This window comes from Oncorhynchus keta, chromosome 37, assembly GCF_023373465.1.
Source record: "Oncorhynchus keta strain PuntledgeMale-10-30-2019 chromosome 37, Oket_V2, whole genome shotgun sequence".
Taxonomy (NCBI): domain Eukaryota; kingdom Metazoa; phylum Chordata; class Actinopteri; order Salmoniformes; family Salmonidae; genus Oncorhynchus; species Oncorhynchus keta.
Window position 1 is genome coordinate 8787818 of NC_068457.1, and position 22787 is coordinate 8810604.

At 41.9% G+C, this 22787-nt stretch overlaps 3 protein-coding genes across 5 annotated transcripts; 2 read left to right on the forward strand and 1 right to left on the reverse strand.

The window, feature by feature from the left end:
- Positions 1-173: 173 nt before the first annotated feature.
- Positions 174-8623, reverse strand: setd4 (SET domain containing 4). Of its 2 annotated transcripts, XM_035754984.2 has the most exons (11): positions 8125-8623; positions 7440-7524; positions 7256-7351; positions 7102-7139; positions 6930-7018; positions 6154-6583; positions 4244-4418; positions 3888-3972; positions 3721-3801; positions 2308-2431; positions 174-1613 (listed from the first exon to the last, which is right to left on the reverse strand). In XM_035754984.2, exons 2-11 carry the CDS (start codon positions 7513-7515, stop codon positions 1434-1436), a joined length of 1374 nt encoding a protein of 457 aa, XP_035610877.1. In that variant the 5' UTR covers positions 7516-7524; positions 8125-8623; the 3' UTR covers positions 174-1433. The 2 variants fall into 2 exon arrangements, with proteins under 2 accessions (XP_035610877.1, XP_035610876.1); XM_035754983.2 differs by having other exon boundaries at positions 7440-8623.
- Positions 6435-10271, forward strand: cbr1 (carbonyl reductase 1). Of its 2 annotated transcripts, none has more exons than XM_035754988.2 (4): positions 6435-6453; positions 8647-8928; positions 9032-9139; positions 9452-10271. In XM_035754988.2, exons 2-4 carry the CDS (start codon positions 8649-8651, stop codon positions 9886-9888), a joined length of 825 nt encoding a protein of 274 aa, XP_035610881.1. In that variant the 5' UTR covers positions 6435-6453; positions 8647-8648; the 3' UTR covers positions 9889-10271. The 2 variants fall into 2 exon arrangements, with proteins under 2 accessions (XP_035610881.1, XP_035610880.1); XM_035754987.2 differs by lacking the exon at positions 6435-6453 and adding an exon at positions 8151-8279.
- Positions 10272-16340: 6069 nt separating this feature from the next.
- Positions 16341-17841, forward strand: LOC118370152 (uncharacterized). Its single transcript, XM_035754989.2, has 3 exons — positions 16341-16593; positions 16941-17027; positions 17500-17841. The coding sequence occupies exons 1-3, from the start codon at positions 16396-16398 to the stop codon at positions 17584-17586; spliced, it is 372 nt and encodes a 123-aa protein (XP_035610882.1). The 5' UTR covers positions 16341-16395; the 3' UTR covers positions 17587-17841.
- The last annotated feature ends 4946 nt before the right edge of the window (positions 17842-22787 follow it).

Here is a 22787-nt window from a genome sequence, read left to right on the forward strand (position 1 = left end):
ATAATGTAATTACATTCAACACATTGAGGGTTGTCTTGTTATTAAAAACCTGTGGTTAACCCTCAAGCATGAAGCATTGTAATTCTTTACAGCCTCCAACAGAGCAATACATCAGTGGCGTTTAGTATGACACACCGTAGCGAATCATTTCGCAACAGAAAACAAAACATCTGTAGAACCTAGAAGTTTTATTCCGTTTGGTGCCTTACTGAACATGACCCAGCTTGAATTCTACATGAACTGCAACTGCTTTTCGTGTGTCATTTGTGACCAGAGAAATTCTTGCTAAATTATTTAATCTAAGGTGGGGAAACAACAATGTCCCGTTTCTGGAGGCTTTGTGGGATTGGAGATACCATTGTCCATCTGTACCGCTCTCTGAGGGCATATCAGAAGTGTTGAGAGACGGGTCACTTCCAAATAGTTTGTCCTTCCAGTCAACGCTCTGTTGTCAAGCGACCCTCACTGTGATTGGCCAGAGTTAACAGGGCTGCATTGAGTACATAACGTAATAGAAAGTTCAATTGAACAGAAATCGTGCTGTACTGAACGACCAATTGAAGAAAAAAAACATGGCAGGGTTTGGTTGTGGGTTCAAAATGCACAGCTGTCCTTTTAAATACGTCACTCATTGCTTTAACCCACACCCTGGCAAACCCACCGACTGGCGCAAATGTATTTCATAGTCTGTTCAAGACCAGACAATACATTTTGGGAAAATGTGTCATTCAATACAAAACGTTCTGCAATGTAGCAAAGCAGACTAGCCTAGGCAGCCGATATTGCCTGCCCAAGGGCGCTATATCCGAGGCTATACGTTGGCACATGAGAATTATTAGAATATGGCAAATATTAGTCAATTGTTGCCAGGGGCACAACTTTCACTGGGGACATCTCCTCCCCCATTCTGAAATCACATTTTTATCATTGGAATGTGATACAAAACGAGGCACCGGTGTGCTTTAAGACCATGCCGATGCCTCTGAGCGGTCAGGTAGGCTGTTTATCCAAACATTTAATGTCCCCAACACTTCTAAAACCAAAGTTGTGCCCCTGATTATTGCATTCTATCCATGCTGGCTTTTGCAGGCTACCTGGGACAAACAGATAGGTGGGAGGGCATACAGGCTGCTATTATTTTTGTTGTAAATTGTTTTTTAGGTGAGATGTCATTATGTCCAGCTGTTTTTAATCGACAAAATAGTTTAATGGAAATGCACCCTAGCAGGCAATTGTCGCATCTATTTTCTATGCAAACGTTAAATGTTGCCCCAAAAAATAAATCACTGGACAAGTTCATGGAAACATAACAAGTGACAGTGCCCTTTTGCTGGGACACTTCATTGCACTGATAATGAAACAGACATGGTTGTCTCCTCATAGAAGCATAGCCAGTGATAGATAAATAAAGTGACCGGTTCTGGAATGTCATACTAAGTTGTGCATGCTGTTCTAAGTTGTGCATGCTGTCTGCTTGGCAACAATTGTTTCTGAAGACCCTGCAGCATTTCCTGGTTAAGACTCAGAATTTCTTGCTCCTCTCGTCGTAGACATTCCACAACAGCAAGCTGCTCCTTGAGAGACGCGTCTGCCCTCTCTGTTAGTTGGGATATCTGGAAAAACAGAGGATAAAGCCTCAACACAATTTCAAAACAAACTCTGTCAGATCCTAGAATCAGCACCTCAGCAAAATCCTAAAGAAGTTTGCTCCACTCTGTCTGTAGGTGCAAGTATCTGTTAAAGTGGCCAATGGAGAATAACTGAAACCAATTAAACTTGAACGTTATGGATATAGCCATGGGTATCAAGTGCAACTCACAACTACGGTACCTTGTCTTCATGATTTTCTTCGCTATTCTGCTTCGCTCTTTGTGCTTTTCTGTATCTGTTCTCCGCATTTCTTTCCTGCTCTCGATTTGTCTGTATTCATTTTTGTCCTCTGCTCCTGAATTCTGTTTTTGTCTCCCGACTTTCCTATATCCCACCTCTGTCGGTCTTCTTCATGAGTTTTTGTCCTTCTCTAATCTTCATCCTACCTCAAGAGGCTTCAAGTGATCAGCACTATACATACTGCCTTTTTGTTAAGGGTGACAGAGTTTACAACTATTCTTTCTATTATATATGGACCTCCAAAGTTCTTGGTAATCCTGTCACCTGAGGACCATTTTTCCTGCCATTAGACCGACATCTCTTGGCTTAAGTCACACCCCCATACTTTTTTTCATGACACGTTTTGAGCGTCTATGGGTTTGCTTTTGGCTTTTTCTATTTTGGATTTAAATTTCAGGTCTCTATTTCCTACGGTACCTTGTTCAGAGCTCTAGTGTTGTCAACCATCAGGTAGTGACAAAGCCTAAGGGCTGCATCGACACTCCACTCCTCTCTGTCGTGGCTCACCCCCGCCCCCAAGAGGACACTCTTCCAGAAAGGGCTGAAAGACAAATTCACACACTTCAAAATCATTCCAAATTTAAGCAATCTTGACATGCGATTGGTACACACATTTTTGGACTTTTATAAATACACTACATGGCCAAATTTAGCGGATTCGACCATTTCAGCCACACCTGTTGGTGACAAGTGTATACAGTTCAGCACACAGCCATGCAATCACCATAGACAAACATTGGCAGTAGAATGGCCCATACTGAAGAGCTCAGTGACTTTCAACGTGGTACTGTCATAGGATGCCACCTTTCCAACAAGTCAGTTTGTCAAATTTCTGCCCTGTTAGAGCTGCCCCAGTAACTAAGTGCTGTTATTGTGACGTTCGCTGCCATTAGATTCTGGACAGTGGAAACAAGTTGTCTGAAGTGATGAATCACACTTCACCATCTGGCAGTTCCGTAGACGAATCTGGGTTTGGGAGATGCCAGGAGAATGCTACCTGCCTGAATGCATAGTGCCAACTGGGGCTGTTTTTCATGGTTCGGGCTAGGCCCAATAGTTACAGTAAAGGGAAAGCTTAAAATCTTAACAATGACCTTCTAGACTATTCTGTGCTTTCAACTTTGTGTCAACAGTTTTTGGAGAAGGCCCTTTACTGTTTCAGCATGACAAAGCGAGGTCCATACAGAAATGGTTTGTTGAGATCGTTGTGGAAGAACTTGACTGGCCTGCACAGAGCCCTGACCTCAACCCCATCGAACACCTTTGGGCTGATTAAGGACACTAACTGCGAGCCAGGCCTAATCAACCCAACATCAGTGCCCGACCTCACTAATGCGCGCAGCTGAATGGAAGCCAGTCCCCGCAGCAATGTTCCAACATCAAATGGAAAACCTTCCCAGAAGAGTAGAAGCTGTTTATAGCAGCAAAGGGGGACCAACTCCATATTAATGCCCATGATTTTGGAATGAGATGTTCGACAAGCATGTGTCCACATGCTGTGTATACCCATTGATTCTTTATAAATGCCTCATGAGCTTAATTCAACGGTTGTACCCCATCAGAACTAAATATAAGCTTGTTTTCTTACTCCACTGTTTGTAAACAATGTAATTGTAAAACACTATAGCCTCAACATGGTTTTAATATCATGGATGGTCAGTTCTTGGCTCCTATTTGTTAGATTTCTCCAGCCCCACCCCTCAGCTGTTTACCTAAGCAGTGGTGGGGGCGTGACCGCTTTGTTATTATTTGAACTGCAGATTGCTCCTTTAAGAATGTTTTGCAGCTGCTGTTGACTGTGTTATAAAACTGAAAGATTATATTTCTTACTATTGTTCTGTCTTAAGTGACAGCAGCCTGAGGGCGGTCATCAGTCTCCAGGAGGGCCCATCCAAACTAAGGGTCAAGTTTCTGTTTTAGAGAGAGAGAGCGCATGGTACTGTAAATACTGGTATCTGTACGAGACAGCAGTAAGTTGTAATGCTGATAACACTTACGCTAAAAAGTCATTTTTCTTCAGGAAGAGTAGCTTCTGTGCCAGCTGATTTATGTCTTTTATACAGACGTACTGTTGAAGGATAACTGGAAAACACACGAATAACCAACAAAAAAAACAAGTCAATTGGCTCTATTGCTTGGAAATTGGGATAGGGACAGTAATAAATGCATACTAAATATTACAGCAAACATAAGGCCAAACTAACTTGAGGTGCGAGCTCTGACTTTTGCATACATCATGCATTGATGTCAATGGAGTGCAGAACTCAAGTTAGGATTGAGACCATGAACATAACCGTTGCTGAAAAGAACAGGTCAGTGTACCGTTTTATCCCACTAAGCTAGCCTTCCTTACCTTGGTCCACATACACCACACTGTGAGGGTTTCCAGGAGCAACAAACCCATACTCTAACAGGAGACGTTGGTTGTCATGGGGACCGTAGCAGATAAAAGCCTGCTGGAATCTCTTGCAGCCTTGGATGCTACGGATCTCATAGCACCTGCTCACATGGCTGAAGCTCGCCTTGACCTGAGGACATAGTACATTTTGATACTTCACTCTGATACCTTCAATTTGAACTGTCAACAGACAGAGAAGTCATATACAGTGCCTTGCGAAAGTATTCGGCCCCCTTGAACTTTGCGACCTTTTGCCACATTTCAGGCTTTAAACAAAGATATAAAACTATTTTTTAGTGAAGAATCAACAACAAGTGGGACACAATCATGAAGTGGAACGACATTTATTGGATATTTCAAACTTTTTTAACAAAACAAAAACTGAAAAATTGGGCGTGCAAAATGATCAGTCTGATCAGTCTTCTCCTTGTATGAGCTGAAAGTTGAGGGACGGCCAGGTCTTGGTAGATTTGCAGTGGTCTGATACTCCTTCCATTTCAATATTATCGCTTGCACAGTGCTCCTTGGGATGTTTAAAGCTTGGGAAATATTTTTGTATCCAAATCCAGCTTTAAACTTCTTCACAACAGTATCTCGGACCTGCCTGGTGTGTTCCTTGTTCTTCATGATGCTCTCTGCGCTTTTAACGGACCTCTGAGACTATCACAGTGCAGGTGCATTTATACGGAGACTTGATTAGACACAGGTGGATTGTATTTATCATCATTAGTCATTTAGGTCAACATTTGATCATTCAGAGATCCTCACTGAACTTCTGGAGAGAGTTTGCTGCACTGAAAGTAAAGGGGCTGAATAATTTTGCACGCCCAATTTTTCAGTTTTTGATTTGTTAAAAAAGTTTGAAATATCCAATAAATGTCGTTCCACTTCATGATTGTGTCCCACTTGTTGATTATTCACAAAAAAATACTGTTTTATATCTTTATGTTTGAAGCCTGAAATGTGGCAAAAGGTCGCAAAGTTCAAGGGGTCCGAATACTTTCGCAAGGCACTATATATATATATGAATATGCAGGCCATGGAAGAACTGGGACATTTTCACCTTTCAGCAATTGTGTACATATCCTTGTGACGTCATAGGGTCGTGCATTATCATGCTGAAATATGAGGTGATGGCGGAGGATGAATGGCAAGACAATGGGCCTCAGGATCTCATCACGGTATCTCTGTGCATTGAAATTGCCATCAATAAAATGCAATTGTGTTTGTTGTCCCTAGCTTATGCTTGCCCATATCATAACCCCACCGCCACCGAGGGACATTCTGTTTACAACGTTGGCATCAGCAAACGGCTTGCCCACATGACGCCATACACATGGTTTGCGATTGTGAGGCCGGTTGGACGTACTACCAAATTCTCTAAAACGACGTTAGAGGCTGCTAAATGAACATTCAACTCTCTGACAACAGCTCTGGTGGACATTCCTGCAGTCAGCATGCCAATGACACACTCCCTCAAAACTTGAGACATATTTGGCATTGTGTTGTGTGACAAAACTGCACATTACACTCATTTTAGAGTGTAATGATCATGCTGTTCAATCAGCTTCTTGATATGCCACACCTGTCAGGTGGCTGGATTATCTTGGCAAAGGAGAAATGCTCACTAGCAGAGCATGTACACAAATTTGTGCACACAATTTGAGACCAATAAGCTTTGTGCATTTGGAAAGTTTTGGGGATCTTATTTCAGCTCATGAAACCACACTTTATATTTTTTGGAATCTAAACTGAATATTGTTCCATTTCACTGCTGTTTCACTGAGCAGAATTCAGTTTGGATTCCAGGTTAGTAATGACTAAGTTGTGTGTTCCTACATTGTAGGTGCACTCACTGCTCTCACCTGTATGGCTGGGCAGTGGTTGAGCAGGTCCAGGTAGGGGGCTAAGGCATACACATTTCTCTCCCTGGACATGTAGGGGGTGTGTTTGTGCTCCATGTATACAGTGCGCGTGTTCACACTGCACCATGCCCAGCGCAGTGCATCATATGTGAATAAACTTTCCACGGGCTGACTGAAGAGAGGCTGGAGGGAGCTGAAGAAGTCCAACGAAGAGGAGTGCAGCTCCTGAACCATGGCTCTCTGCTCCAGGGCCTTCCCACTCAGACTCCCCGGCAGCAGGTCGATGACCTCATCTGAGAAGTAAGCAGGGCACGTGTATTTTTGGGGCAGGACGTCGATGTAGGGCTTCCATTCTGCACGTTGGCCAAAATGTCTCTCAGAGATGAGGAAAGCACAGAGGGCTAAGAGAGGAGACACGGGCGGTTTCCATCTAGGAGAGGATTTAATTAAACATATCAACAAACTAGAAATATTTTTTTTTAAATTAAACCAGAGTTTTGTATTTGAACCGGACTTGAAGATCAAGTTCTCAGCAGAGAACATTTTAAATGGAACCCGTCTGCAGCGTGACGTAAAAGCTGTCGAGTTCCGATTCGTTCTGAAATGGAAGTTGGAGTTAATTATTTTGAAACAGGGTAGCAGAGAAATGCCTATTAACTACAACTTCCGTTTAAGAGCAGTTTTTACGTCAAGTTGCAGAGCATTGAGTAAATGGTTTCTGCTGTGTGTGACTAATGAATACACCCCTGGTGTGTGTGATGCTGTTTGTATGTTACCTTTCTATGTATTCACCAATGTAGCTCCTTAGAACAGTAGATGTAGTTAAAAGGCATTTTTCTGGTAAGGAGATCACCAAATCCTCAGCCTAAAGTCAATCAGAACAAGAGTTTGAAGGCGTACTGGAACCAAATTGGTATTTTAAGTAAAGAAGACAGGTATTCTCATAACCTTGATAGGCTGTAAGGTCATCAGTCCACGTCCCGTATCTGTAAAGAAAAATAAGACAAAGCTGCTGGTCAGAAATGTATGAAGAATAGAAGACAACCCTGGATCCAGAATGTATGGCGTTTTGGCATGCATCTTGGCTCTGAAGGATTTCTACCTGAGAAGTGTGCAGGTACTAGAAGCTTGGAGCTGAAGCCTCTCTGTTGCAGCCATCTTCTTAGAGCCACAAACTGTGGTTCATGAGATAGTGTCACTGGAGAGGTAACAAATAGCACAAGGTAAGGCTAAGAAACATGAACCCAATTTGAGAATTATGAGGTTGTGACAGTAATGATTTGCACCAGACTGAACAGTTGTTTCTCTGCACTCCCGTTGCCTCTTCTTTCTCGCCCTTCTCCCATGTTGCTTCCTTGTCATGTTGATGGACTTTGATGGGAAATCAGATCCATAGACATTCGTATTAACTGGCAAACTCCGTGTTCTAATGTTGATAATAATCTCATTCATGCCTCACTGTCATGGTTATGTTGTTTAACTGTAAAAATGTAGTTGATGTTCGTGGGTAGCTAATGCTGTTGTTAAACCCGTTTTGACATTAGTAATATGTAACGTTAGTATATCATATGTCCAAGAAATAAACGACCGGCTAGCTAACCTAACTACTTTTGCGTTTATCCAACTGTTTGACCAAGCAAGCTGCATGCGGTTGTGGTCATGGCTAGAGAAGATACAGTTTGTCAAACTTAGGTCTAAAGGTGATTTTTTTTTCTTCGTTTTTAGTACACTTTATCTAACCGTTTTCCTAACCTTAACCTAATTGTCCTAACCTGCAGCTTAAATTCGAACCTGCTTCGAGAAGTCAATTCTGATACAAACTGCATCCCATCTAGTCAAAACCAGTGGCGTCACAAGTATCTCTGTGGTCTCTCTCTATCCGTCTATTGAAGTATGTTAAAATACAATTATAATAGCATAGGCAGATTATAATTGTGTAAAATTTGATTTTGTAATTCAGCGCATGCTCACCCGGATCTACATTTTAGTTTGTTGTTCCGGTTCTGCGCAGTAGGTTGTTATTGTTACGGAAGCCAGGAAGTAGCCTGAAGCGTGTCAACCTCAGTGGTTTGAAGCCAGTTCTGTGACAGTACCTTACGACACGTCAAGAGTACCCCCACTCTAAAGTAAGTACATCAAAACTGCTGTACCATCGACTAACTTAACTGCTTCTGTTTTGGAGTCGTCACTTCAATTTAGCACACAACTAACAAACGTTAGCAAATTAGAACATATCGCTAGTTTGAGCAGCAAAGCGCTCTAGAGTTGTCAGTCAGAAAATGGTTCTCTGCCAGGAGTGTATTCATTAGTCGGATTCCGTTGCAAAAATGTTTTGCCATGGAAACCGTGTAGCTACGCCAACCGAAAAACGTTTTGCAACGCAAACGAGAGTTTCTATTGGACAAATCCAGGTCCTCATGACGTTTTTCAACGGAATCTGGCTAATGAATACACCTCTGGGATAATCTAATTCTCTCGAACTTTGCATTTCAGGTATGCCAAAAGTTGCACTGGTGACTGGTTCCAATAAGGGGATTGGATTTGCAATTGTGCGGTCGCTTTGCAAGCAATTCAATGGTGATGTTTTCCTCAGTGGCCGGGATGCTGGCCGTGGCACAGCGGCTGTGGAGAGCCTGAATTCTGAAGGGCTGAAACCCCTCTTCCAACAGCTTGACATCGACAATCCAGAAAGTGTGCGGGCGGCCCGAGATTTCTTCAATGAGAAATACGGTGGCCTTGATGTGCTCATTAACAATGCTGGGATTGCCTTTAAAAGTATGGAATTAAGTTGATCAAATGTAATAGCTACTATGATTGGCCATAATGATGCTATATGATGCCCCTTTGATCTGAGAGACGACTGATGTTTATTTTACAGATGCTGATACTACACCCTTTGGAACCCAAGCTGAGGTGACTCTCAAAACAAACTTCTTTGCCACAAGAGACATGTGCAATGAGTTTCTTCCCATCATCAAACCAGGAGGTAATACTGTTAGAACAAGCCAACTGACAGCTGGAACACTGATGCATAGCAATATATTTTAGAGCCTATTCCCTGGAACAGAGGGACCTTTTATGATCACACATCATTGTGTTTTATCACTTTCAGAACAATGATGTCCTATGACCATACACAATCTAGGACCCTGTGTTTTTCCTGTGCCACAGAACCTCACAACCACATTGCCCGCCCTCTCTCATAGTCGTATGGTTATTTTGCTGTGTCAATTGGCAGTAGATACCGTAACTGTTTATTTTACTAACAACACAGTTGTTTGTGTCTCTCTGTCCTCAGGGAGGGTGGTGAACGTGTCTAGTGTTATGAGCTCCATCGCCCTGAACCGCTGCAGCCCTGAACTCCAGGCCCGGTTCCGCAGCAATGACATCACAGAGGAGGAGCTGGTGGGGCTGATGGAGAGGTTTGTCCAGGAGGCCCAGGCAGGGGCGCACTCCCAGGGGGGCTGGCCCGACACAGCTTACGGGGTGTCCAAAACAGGCCTCACTGTGCTCTCCAGGATCCACGCCCGCAAGCTGAGGCATGAGAGACCAGCTGACCAGATCCTTCTGAATGCGTGCTGCCCGGGCTGGGTGAGGACCGATATGGCTGGGCCCACCGCCACCAAGTCACCTGACGAGGGCGCCATCACCCCCGTTTACCTGGCCCTGCTTCCTGCGGGGGCTGGGGAGCCGCAGGGACAGTTTGTGATGGACAAGAAGGTCCATCCGTGGTGAGGATTAGGTTATCGAGTAATGTGTGTATTCTGGAGGGGTTTAGAGTCTGGCTCTTATCTGTGGGAATGTGGGTTAAATGCACTGTATGCATTGGAAAGGACAACATCACAGGAAAATGCAGGAATGTTGATTTTTGGTAACACAAATGTGTAAACCCAGGTGTGTGTTTGTTGTTTATCCAATCTCACTCTAATAGTGTTTTTCAGGTCATTGGAATTAACCATGTTTTTAGCACCTACATATGATATTGTATTCAACATTTTACAAACAACTTTTCACACAATCAGGTGGGCTCTGTTTATCATGTTTTGGCATTAATGTGTCACATATCAGTTTGCAAACAATGTAATTTCATAATTTAGTTAATAAAGCTGCATACAAACTTGGCGTCTTTTTTTGCTTTCTTTAGTAAGGCAGCTCCAAGATGCAGGTGTTTCAGCCTAGCTCAGTGCTTTCTGTGGTGCTAGGGCAGGCAGCGGAAAATATGGAGCGTAGGGGGTTGGTAATGTTCTCTAGTTGCGCCGTGATTGGCTCAGTGTAATAAATGTTGAAACTGGTGTAAAACAACAAAGTAGAAAGACTCAAACAGAGGTAGGTCAGGACTTTACAACTCGATGTTAGATGGTTCTGCACCATTAAAGTAGTCTGGGCCAGGATAAACTGTATACCAAGGTTTGTTTTTCTTTAAAAATGGTCACATAATGGCTCGAAGCCCGTTATAAAAGGGACACAACATAAGGAATAACAAAAATATATTTAATAACTGAAGTAGCCTAAATACAATGGTGTATGTAGCCAGTAGTGTGAGTGTTTGCATGCATAGATGTGGTGTTGAAAGGTGCCCAAGCAACCAATCCAATCAACAATGTGTCTGCATGGAGAAAGCCTCCTCAATGAATGGGAAAGAGGTGTATTTATCCCAGAATTCACCTGGGCCCAGGTGTGTCCCATTTTGCTGACGACCCTCCCGGCTCCGCCCACCGACATCCTATTAAGGAAAACAAGAGCAAAGAGAATTTGACAGATGGTCGTCACAACCATTACAACTTCAGCTAACTTTAGCCACCACTAGCTAACAATCAATATACAGTGGGGCAAGAAAGTATTTAGTCAGCCACCAATTGTGCAAGTTCTCCCACTTAAAAAGATGAGGCCTGTAATTTTCATCATAGGTACACTTCAACTATGACAGACAAAATGAGGGGGGAAAAATCCAGAAAATCACATTGTAGGATTTTTAATGAATTTATTCGCAAATTATGTTGGAAAATAAGTATTTTGTCAATAACAAAAGTTTCTCTATACTTTGTTATATACCCTTTGGCAATGACAGAGGTCAAACGTTTTCTGTAAGTCTTCACAAGGTTTTTCACACTGTTGCTGGTATTTTGGCCCATTCCTCCATGCAGATCTCCTCTAGAGCAGTGACGTTTTGGGGCTGTTGCTGGGCAACATGGGACTTTCAACTCCCTTGATCTGGAGACTGGCTAGGCCACTCCAGGACCTTGAAATGCTTCTTATGAAGCCACTCCTTCATTGCCTGGGCGGTGTGTTTGGGATCATTGACATGCTGAAAGACCCAGCCATGTTTCATCTTCAATGCCCTTGCTGATGGAAGGAGGTTTTCACTCAAAATCTCACGATACATGGCCCCATTCATTCTTTCTTTTACACGGATCAGTCGTCCTGGTCCCTTTGCAGAAAAACAGCCCCAAAGCATGATGTTTCCACCCCCATGCTTCACAGTAGGTATGTTGTTCTTTTGATGCAACTCAGCATTCTTTGTCCTCCAAACACGACGAGTTGAGTTTTTACCAAAAAGTTATATTTTCGTTTCATCTGACCATATGACATTCTCCCAATCTTCTTCTGGATCATCCAAATGCTCTCTAGCAAACTTCAGACGGGCCTGGACATGTACTGGCTTATGCAGGGGGACACGTCTGGCACTGCAGGATTTGAGTCCCTGGCGGCGTAGTGTGTTACTGATGGTAGGCTTTGTTACTTTGGTCCCAGCTCTCTGCAGGTCATTCACTAGGTCCCCCTGTGTGGTTCTGGGATTTTTTCTCACCGTTCTTGTGATCATTTTGACCCCACGGGGTGAGATCTTGCGTGGAGCCCCAGATTGAGGGAGATTATCAGTGGTCTTGTATGTCTTCCATTTCCTAATAATTGCTCCCACAGTTGATTTCTTCAAACCAAGCTGCTTACCTATTGCAGATTCAGTCTTCCCAGCCTGGTGCAGGTCTACAATTTTGTTTCTGGTGCCCTTTGACAGCTCTTTGTTCTTGGCCATAGTGGAGTTTGGAGTGTGACTGTTTGAGGTTGTGGACAGGTGTCTTTTATACTGATAACAAGTTCAAACAGGTGCCATTAATACAGGTAACGAGTGGAGGACAGAGGAGCCTCTTAAAGAAGAAGTTACAGGTCTGTGAGAGCCAGAAATCTTCCTTGTTTGTAGGTGACCAAATACTTATTTTCCACCATAATTTGCAAATAAATTCATAAAAAATCCTACAATGTGATTTTCTGGATTTTTTTCTCTCATTTTGTCTGTCATAGTTGAAGTGTACCTATGATGAAATTTACAGGCCTCTCATCTTTTTAAGTGGGAGAACTTGCACACTTGGTGGCTGACTAAGTACTTTTTTGCCCCACTGTAAGTGAATGGGGCACGTACAGTGTCTTCAGGAAGTATTCATACCGCTTGACTTGTTCCACATTTTGTTGTGTTACAGCTTGAATTCTAAATATATTTAATCTTGTATTTTCTCACCCAGCTACACACAATACCCCATAATGAAAAACTTTCAGCAAATGTATTGAAAATGAAATACAGAAATGTCAAATTTGAGGTTTACATACACTTAGGTTGGAGTCATTAAAACTTGATTTTCAACCACTCCACAAATTTCTTGTTAACAAACTATAGTTTTGGCAAGTCGGTTAAGACATCTACTTTGTGCATGACACAAGTCATTTTTCCAACAATTGTTCAGACAGATTATTTCACTTATAATTCACTGTATCACAATTCCAGTGGGTCAGAAGTTTACATACACTAAGTTGACTGTGCCTTTAAACAGCTTGGAAAATTCAAGAAAATTATATCATGGCTTTAGAAGCTTCTAACAAGCTATCATTTGAGTCAATTGGAGGTGTACCTCTGGTTGTATTTCATGGCCTACCTTCAAACTCAGTGTCTCTTTGCTTGACATCATAGGAATATCAAAAGAAATCAGCCAAGACCTCAGAAAATAATTGTAGACCACAAGTCTGGTTCACCCTTGGGAGCAATTTCCAAGATAGACTGTATTCTGACCTTGATTTAACTCCCTAATCATTCTGTTAGAAATAAAACCATCCTCCATGCACTGTCATTGACAATTTGATCATCTCGATTGATAAGAGCTCGGTAAATTAGTAATCAGTTTGGAAAGGGATTGTAAATACACACAGCAATCGTTTTAGATGATCCCTGGAGACGAATCTGAAACCAGACATATTGAAGCAAACTGAAAATCGTATAAACATGACATGTATTGCGGCCCCTTGTCCACAGTGAATTTGCATATAAATAGCTAGCTGTGTCATTATTCCGAAATCGATTTGTGTGCCATCATAATTTGCTTGGATGAAATTTGTAGACCCAAGCTATAGGCTTCTGTAGGGCTGAACCTGTCACATTGACGTAAGCGCATTAAAATGTTTTAATTATATACCCGGGCTTTTCTCCGTATTATTTTAAAAGTCGTCGTGAACCGGCTCCACTATCGGGAGCCACCGTCAGTAATACCCAGATACATTTATTTTCGCATCATTCCATTCCGTATCATTCCATTCCATTTACCTTTCTTTCCTCTGTCACGTCCTTGTAAATTAATGAGTGGATTATAAAAGGCTAACGTTGTGCAATAATTTCGGGCATGTAGCCTAATTGAATCATCATGGAACTCACGTAGCAGGTTAAATCAGGAGCCTGAAGCACGGTTCACGACGATTTGACTATTGTCCATGATCAGTGAGAATTAGGGTAGATTTATAGGATTATTGTTCAACCCCCATTGTACACTTTTTTTCCACCTTCCAATATTTCATGTATTTAATTTTAATCTAACAATTTTCCGGATTAATCAAACCACTGTATTTTTGATTGGTGTAATATACAGTATTTCGTGCGTAAAGGATCTCCAAACGGTTCTATTAATGATTCATACATACTTTTCTAACCCTAAAATGTGCCTAAATAGTCTACAAAATCAGAGTATTTTTGACTACCAGTTGGTGCTGAAAATGCATAGATTGGTTTCTTTCATAGAGTACCACAGTATGAGTCATAACACCCATAAAATCTAGCAGTCAAACAGGGAAATGGTTCCATTCGTTTTTCCACCAATCATTTTTCCCATAGGGGATTTTAGAAACTTTTCAAATAAGGGCTGTGTTTTGTGCTTACCCTGGTGTGACCTTTTGATAACCATGTAAATCTCTATAGGACAAGGTGACTTTTATCAATATATTCACCTGTATTTACCCTCCTCCCTCCCCCAAAATGAAACGTTAATTAGCTGCTAATGTGGCTATCATAAAGAACTACAAATGCCATGATGATCTGTACGAGAAGGCCGAACCAAGGCTTAGTTAAGAATCTCTGGATTAACTATCTAATGTTAGCAAATATAGTAATGAATGAATTGGTTACATTTCTTTAAATGGACAATTCTGTGAACTGTCTTGCGCAAGTTTTAAATTGACACAATACCTGTTAGCAAAGGTATCAGCTAGAGATGATATGCAGGGATTTGTAGATTTGCATGATGTCTACTTTGATCCTAATTAGAATTTTTGAATCTGAAAGTAAATAGAGCCGAATATATTAATAAAGGCCACCTTGTCCGAGAGAGATTTGCATGGTTGTCAAAACGTCCCCTATGGGAAAAATTAATGGCGGAAAAATTATCGGAACCATTTCCCTGTTTGACCGCTAGGTTTTATGGGTATTATGACACCTCCTCTGTGGGGCTGTATTGGTTCCTATATTCTGAACCCGTTCTAAGAATGTATTCTATTGAGTCTGTCGACAAATTATAATTAAAAGTGCACCGTATTTAAGGGGTGGCTTCAGATAAATGTACTGAAAACCCTACTGAATGAAAACTCCACAGGAAAATCTGTTGGCCAGAAAGTGGGAGGGTTTTCAGTGGTTGAATGAAATGTATTCAGTGTGCAAAGGTAGAGCGCAATACATGACTGAACAAGGCAAGTCTGAACACCAAATACAGAGAAGTGAGTAGGAAAGGCATAAATTCCTAAGTCGGGATTGGCCCCTAAGAGCTTTGCACACTTGGATTGTGCAATATTTGCCCATTTATTCTTTTCAAAATTCTTCAAGCTCTGACAGTTTCATTGTTGATCATTGCGAGACTGCCATTTTCAAGTCTCGCCATAGATGTTCAAGCAGAGTTAAGTCAAAACTCTAAATAGGCCACTCAGGAGCATTCACTGTCTTCTTGGTAAGCAACAGCAGATTCTGTCTTGTGTTTAGGTCATTGTCTTGCTGAAAGGTGAATTAGTTTCCCAGTCTCTGGAGAAAAGCAGACGGAACCTGTTTTTTCCTCTTGGATTTTGCCTGTGCTTATCTCCATTCTGTTTCTTTTATCCTGAAAATCTCCCCAGTCCCTGTGGTATGGCCATTCCTCTAGACAATGCCATGAATTGTGATTGATCACAAGCTGTGCTCTGGCACCAGCAAGCCACTGACGTTGTCTTCATCACAGTCTTTATCACAGGTCATTCTCTCACCCTCTCTCCCCCTACAGTAACTAGTAGGCTGAACAGCGTTAGCTTGACTTTTACAAATGTGTCCATATATTGGTCTTTAGTGCCACCTATAGGTTAAAATTGTGGATGGCTACATCAAATCGTTTCTCAATTGCAGTTAATAGCGTATGCCCCCCACCCCCCCCCCACCTGGGTGCACATTTAGATTTTTGCCGTAGCACTACACAGCGGTTTCAAATAGCCAACTCATCATCAAGCTTTGACTATTTGAAATCAGCTGTGTAGTGCTCGGGCAAAAACCAAGACCAAAAACCAAAAACCCGGGACCAAGTTTCAGAAACCCTGGCCTATGTCACCCTGGTTGTTGAAGCTACAGTATCTGTGGTATGGTGAACTTGGCCTTCATCAAGGTTAATTTGTGCTTTGATAATTGCCAGTGCCTATCCAGCCACTGACCTCACCATGTGTTACTGCAGGCCATACCTAACATGAGATATTCAAACCTAACCCACTAAACTGATTACTGTCCGAGTCCTACACAAGACAGAAGTATCAAAGGCTCACACCAACACAGCTCAATAAACAGATTAAGCTACTGACAAACCAGCGTGGGCGTGCGTGTGAGTTTCTGTGTACATACAGTGTATAATCTGGTGCCGCCCTTCTTGGTGCCAGCCAGAGAGTCTCTCTAAGTCGTAGGAAAACCTGTTACTAACCAGACTGAATATGTCCTACTTCTGGCATTTCCTCTGCCCTTTCTTCCTCCTGTCAGCCATGGCCACTGCGGCACCTCTTGGGCAGGATGTGGACCCAGCTGACCCAGAGGTACAGGCCTGTGTTGCCTTCGGCATCAAGAGCTTCAACTTCCACAGCCAGACTCATCAGCTCCACAACATTACCAAGTTCCACTCTGTCCACAGAGAGGTGAGAGACCCCCTTGTTTGACTGCAGTCTCTCCAGCTCATAATTGATTTTAAGGGATCATACCTTATGGGCAATCTGTTTGTAAAGACAGCAACTCCTAATAAAGATTTAGGGAGTGCATTTTCTTCATTCTAGGTATGATGATTCAAGAGTTAGTATTTTTACATGTGTTTTTTTTCCCCTAATTCTGTACATTTTATTTTCACTTCCCAACTAGACAAACATAGCTTTGTTGCATTTGCATTGAAGTATGATTTTGCAATTGCTTGCGCTTGCTCTGCATTCGATTTCTTGTTGAAAGCCCTTTCACGCACAAGTGAAGCTGAACTAAGGTGTGGCTCTCTCAGGAGGTCGGTGCAGGTCAGTACGATATTGATGTGGAGGTGAGAGGTTGCCAGTCCTCCTTCTGTTCTCCAGACAATTCCAACACCCAGGTATGCCTCAACCACATCTTGAACCCGCTCAGTATCTGCAGCATGTATTTTATGGATTTAATTTAGGGGCATGAGAAAGAGGGGGGTGCATAGAAAGAGAGAGTGAGGGCAGACCTGAACGTCCATTACCAATAGGTATAAAATAAACTACATTTCCTTCTGATAGAGATGAAGGATGTAAATATTTTCCGAATTCATTTCAAGAATGGCTTTGAGAGAGCCTTGCATTCCAGACTGGGGTCGGCATGTTTTTTTGAGGCAGTGAAAGTCCTTCGAGAGCTATCAGTATTTAGTCTTTAATCTAATCTCTTGTTAAGGGGGTTGAGTTAGTGCTAATAGCACAGAGGCTGTGCATGTTTGCACTATTTGCCTTGGTAACAGTCCTTATCACAAAGAACTTGGATATGGAAGTTTCTCTGCTATGCTGACTCCCTAATGCCAAAACTCTTTTCCTCTCTCTCTCTCGTTCCAGATTTTCCGTTGTCATTTTGTCATTGTGACTGCTCCTTGGAAGAAGCAGCTGATTCTGATCAACAGCACCTGTACTCCAGTGTCTTAGGATGGACAGGAACTACTGTCTATGTGCAACTACACACATATGTGTAAAAACACACTTAGCATGTGTCAATTGAATCGTCAAACTATGTATGCATTGTGTGAGGTTGTTGCTTATATCAGACATGCACTATCTAACCGAGAAAGCTAACAGACACTAACAAACACCTTTTTAATCAGAATTGAACCTAACACTAATTATTTTCATGTTAGAAAGAATGGAGTTATTTGTAAGAATAAAATCAATGTGATTACTGGAGTACTGATTAGATTGTTGTGTGGTTTTCTTATAGATGGTCTAATCTACTGTTTAATATGTTGATCGACTCTGGTGCCAGTGAAATTGAATTAGGGGCTCAATTTGATGTGTATGTCTGTTCAATTGGAAATTACCTTTAAAAGGTGACTGCATGTCCTGATTTTGCCTCCTTTTAGATTTGTGTCATTAATTAAAGGATGCTAGCGGCCATGACTGAACTCAAACGTAAATTGGTTTTAGGGTGTGTGTGGGTTTGCAGGTGTTAAAGTTGGTTTGACTTTGGATAGCCTATCCCTGGGGCTAATTAAAGACCATCAATAAATTATACAATGTAAATGAGACACTATTTTCACGTTGCACACCTTTTAGTTCTCATTAAATGCTTTCACCTAATCATTCAAGGGGTTTTCGTGAATTCTACATTGTAGAATAATCGTGAAGATAAAACTATGAAATAACACATGGAATCATGTAGTAACCAAAAAAAGTGTTAAACAAATCAAAATATATTTTAGATTCTTCAAAGTAGCCACCCTTTGCCTTGATGACAGCTTTGCACAAGCTTTGCATTCTCTCAACCAATGCATTTCAATGAACAGGTATGCCTTGTTAAAAGTTAATTTGTGGAATTTCTTTCCTTCTTAATGTGTTTGAGCCAATCAGTTGTGTTGTGACAATGTAGGGTGGTATAGAGAATATAGCCCTATTTGGTAAAATACCAAGTACATATTATGGCAAGAACAGCTCAAATACAGAGTATTTCTTTCAACCAGCTTCAGGAGGAATACTTTTCCAACAGTCTTGAAGGAGTTCCCACATATGCTGGGCACTTGTTTTCCTTCACTCTGCGGTCAAACTCATTCCACACCATCTCAATTGGGTTGACGTCAGGTGATTGTGGAGGCTAGGTCATCTGATGTAAGCACTCCATCACTCTCCTTGGTCAAATAGACCTTACACAGCCTGGAGGTGTGTTTTGGGTCATTGTTCTGTTGAAAAAACAAATGATAGTCCCACTAAGTGCAAACCTGATGGGATATTATGGTGTATCACTGCAGAATGCTGTGGTAGCCATGCTGGTTAAGTGTGCCTTGAATTATAAATAAATCACTGACAGTGTCACCAGCAAAGAACACCCAAACCATCACACCCCCTACTCCACGGCTTCACGGTGGGAACCACACATGCAGAGATCATCCGTTCACCTACTCTGCGTCTCATAAAAACACGGCGGTTGGAACCAAAAATCTCAAATTTGGACTCATCAGACCAAAGGACAGATTTCCACCGGTTTAATGTCCATTGCTTGTGTTTCTTGGCCCAAACAAGTCTCTTCTTATTACTGGTGTCCTTTATCCTTTAGTAGTGGTTTCTTTGCAGCAATTTGACCATGAAGGCCTGATTCATGCAGTCTCCTCTGAACAGTTGATGTTGAGATGTGTCTGTTACTTGAACTCTGTGAAGAATTTATTTGGGCTGCAATCTGAGGTGCATTTAACTCTAGTGAATTTATCCTCTGCAGCAGAGGTAACTCTGGGTCTTCCTTTCCTGTAGCAGTCCTCATGAGAGCCAGTTTCATCAAAGCGCTTGATGGTTTTTGCGACTGCACTTGAAGACACTTTCAAAGTTCTTGAAATGTTCCAGATTGACTGACCTTCATGTCTTAAAGTAATGATGGACTGTCATTTCTCTTTGCGCATTTGAGCTGTTCTTGCCATAATATGGACTTGGTCTTTTACCAAATAGGTCTATCTTCTCTATACCACCCCTGCCTTGGCACAACACAACTGATTTGCTCAAACGCATAAAGGAAAGATATTCCACAAATAGACTTTTAACAAGGCACACCTATTAATTGAAATGCATTCCAGGTGACTACCTCATGAGGCTGGTTGAGAGAATACCAAGAGTGTGCAAAAGCTGTCATCAAGGCAACGGGTGGCTACTTTGAAGAATCTCAATTATAAAATATATTTTGATTTGTTTAACATGCTACTACATGATTCCATGTGTGTTATTTCATCGTTTTTATGTCTCCATTATTGTTCTACATTGTAGAAAATAGTAAAATAAAGAAAAACCCTTGAATGAGTAGGAGTGTCCAAACTTTTGACTGGTACTGCATATGTATATGCATTTATGTAATACAATTCCTAGTTGGTTTGAGTTGTTAAGTCATTGAAATTTGGAACTATTGCAATTTTAGCATATTGTCCCATGTACATTGTGTAATTTACCGATGGTCCCTAGCTCGCCTCATCAGGATATCCAAAGTCAACCCAAATTTACCACATGCATTTAGATCGGTCTGGTGCAGCTGCACTTCGAATTTATGACTACTTGTGTGTTGCCAGCTGTGGGCATGTGATTGAAACAAACCCAACCTTAATTTGCGTTGTGATGCAGTCCCGACGACGAGTCTTACAAAACTCTGTTTTGGACAAGACTGACTTCATGACCAAAATTATCATATATACACTTAGTAGTCAATTTTGAAATGAGAATAAATATTTCTGACTCATATTGATGCCACATACAGTGCTTTCGGAAAGCATTCAGACCCCTTGATTTTTCCCACATGTTTGTTACGTTACAGCCTTATTCTAAAATTGATTAAATAAATAAAAATTGTCATCTACACACAACACCCCATAATGACACAGCGAAAGCAGGTGTGTAGAAATGTTTGTAAATGTATTAAATATAAAAACAGATACCTTATTTACATAAATATTCAGACCCTTTGCTATGAGACTCCAAATTTAGCTCAGGTGCATCTGGTTTCCATTGATCATCCTTGAGATGTTTCTACAACTTGATTGGAGTCCACCTGTGGTAAATTCAATTGATTGGACATGATTTGGAAATGTACACGCTTGTCTATATAAGGTCCCACAGTTGATAGTGCAAGTCAGAGCCATGAGGTCGAAGGAATTGTTCGTAGAGCTCCGAGACAGGATTGTGTCAAGGCACAGATCTGGGGAAGGGTTCCAAAAAATGTCTGCAGCATTGAAGGTCCCCAAGAACACAGTGGCCTCCACCATTCTTAAATGGAAGACGCTTGGAATGACCAAGACTCTTCCTAGTGCTAGCCGCCCGGCCAAACTGAGCAATCAGGGGTGAAGGGCCTTGGTCAGGGAGGTGACCAAGAACCCGATGGTCACTCTGACAGAGCTCCAGAGTACCTCTGTGGAGATAGGAAAACCTTCCAGAAGGACAACCATCTATGCAGCACTCCAACAATCAGGCCTTTATGGTAGAGTGGCCAGAAGGTAGTCTCTCCTCAGTAAAAGGCACATGACAGCCCGCTTGGAATTTGCCAAAAGGCACCTAAAGGATAAGATTATATGCTCTGATGAAACCAAGATGAACTCCTTGGCCTGAAGGTCAAGCGTCACATCTTTAGGAAACCTGGCACCTTCCATTTTAGTGGAAGAAACTGGGAGACTAGTCAGGAATGAGGCAAAGATGAACTGCAAAGTACAGAGAGATCATTGATGAAAACCTTCTTCAGAGCGCTCAGGACCTCAGACTGGGGTGAAGGTTCACATTCCAACAGGACAATGACCCTAAGCACACAGCCAAGACAATGCAGAAGTGGCTTCGGGACAAGTCTCTGAATGTTGAGTGACCCAAGCCAGTGCCCGGACTTGAACCCGATCGAACATCCCTGGAGAGACCTGGAAATAGCTGTGCAGCGACGCTCCCCATCCAACCTGACAAAACTTGAGAGGATCTGCAGAGAATAATGGGAGAAACTCCCCAAATACTGGTGTGCCAAGCTTGTAGCGCCATACACAAGCAGTCTTGAGGCTGTAATCGCTGCCAAAGGTGCTTCAAAGTACTGAATAAAGGGTCTGAATACTTATGTAAATGTAATATTTTAAAAAAATATATACCAAAAATCTAAAAACCTGTTTTTACTTTGTCGTTATGGGGTATTGTGTGTAGATTAATGAGGAAAATAAACTATTTCATACATTTTAGAGTAAGGCTATAACACAACAAAATGTGCAAAAAGTCAAGGGGTTTGAATACTTTCCAAATGCACTGTAGGCTGCTTCCTAAATGAGTAGTTGTTTTTTAGTGGCAGTTGCTCTTTAAATTTAAATTGCGTTATTGCGGATTAAATTGGCCCGTAAATCTGTGTATTTAGGTGCTAAAGTGTAAATCTTCTGAGAAGAACAAACAATGTGCTGAGGAATGAAGACCCACACCATTCCAAAAGGCGTCAGTGTCTTCTTCTTCTTTATGGTTTTATGGCAGACTGTACCTATTGGTGTAATGGCGCCACCTACTGTACAGGTAGTGAAAAAAAATCCATTGGGAGGGTGGATACCAACATCATATACAACCCAATAAAAAAAAAGTACAAATGTATCCCCACCCTTTCAATGACAATCCAAAGCACATCCCTAGACAGGCTCGGGGGTGCCTGTGTGGACTGAACATTCATCGACAGGATTCCTTGCAATGCCTCTGCTGTAAACTCCCTGAATCCCCAAAAAAACATTTTAATATGCAACATCCCAGGTTTCTTTTAACATCACTCCCTTCTTCCACTCTTCACACTGCCTACGGAGAGGCGACGTGCCGAACGGCCCTTGCTCTTGCAACCTCGTGTTCTTCACCCTATCAGGGTACTTGATGAATTCAGGTGCATGGTCGCCACCACTATTGCAGAATTTTGCCTCAAATGGCATATGGATACTCCTCCCATCTACATACACTTGACACATGTCCAAATAGTTTACATTTATCACACTGCAAGGGTTTGTGCACGAAGGCTCCTTACCGGATATCTCCTCGAACCCAAATATAGGTACGAAGGGAGATACTCTTCTTCAAATAACAAAATAATGGATAGAGGGGGGCTTCCTCACTCCAACCACCAGTCGGCAATTTCTTGTTATTTTCACTGACGCCACCTCATCTATCGAGTCTAT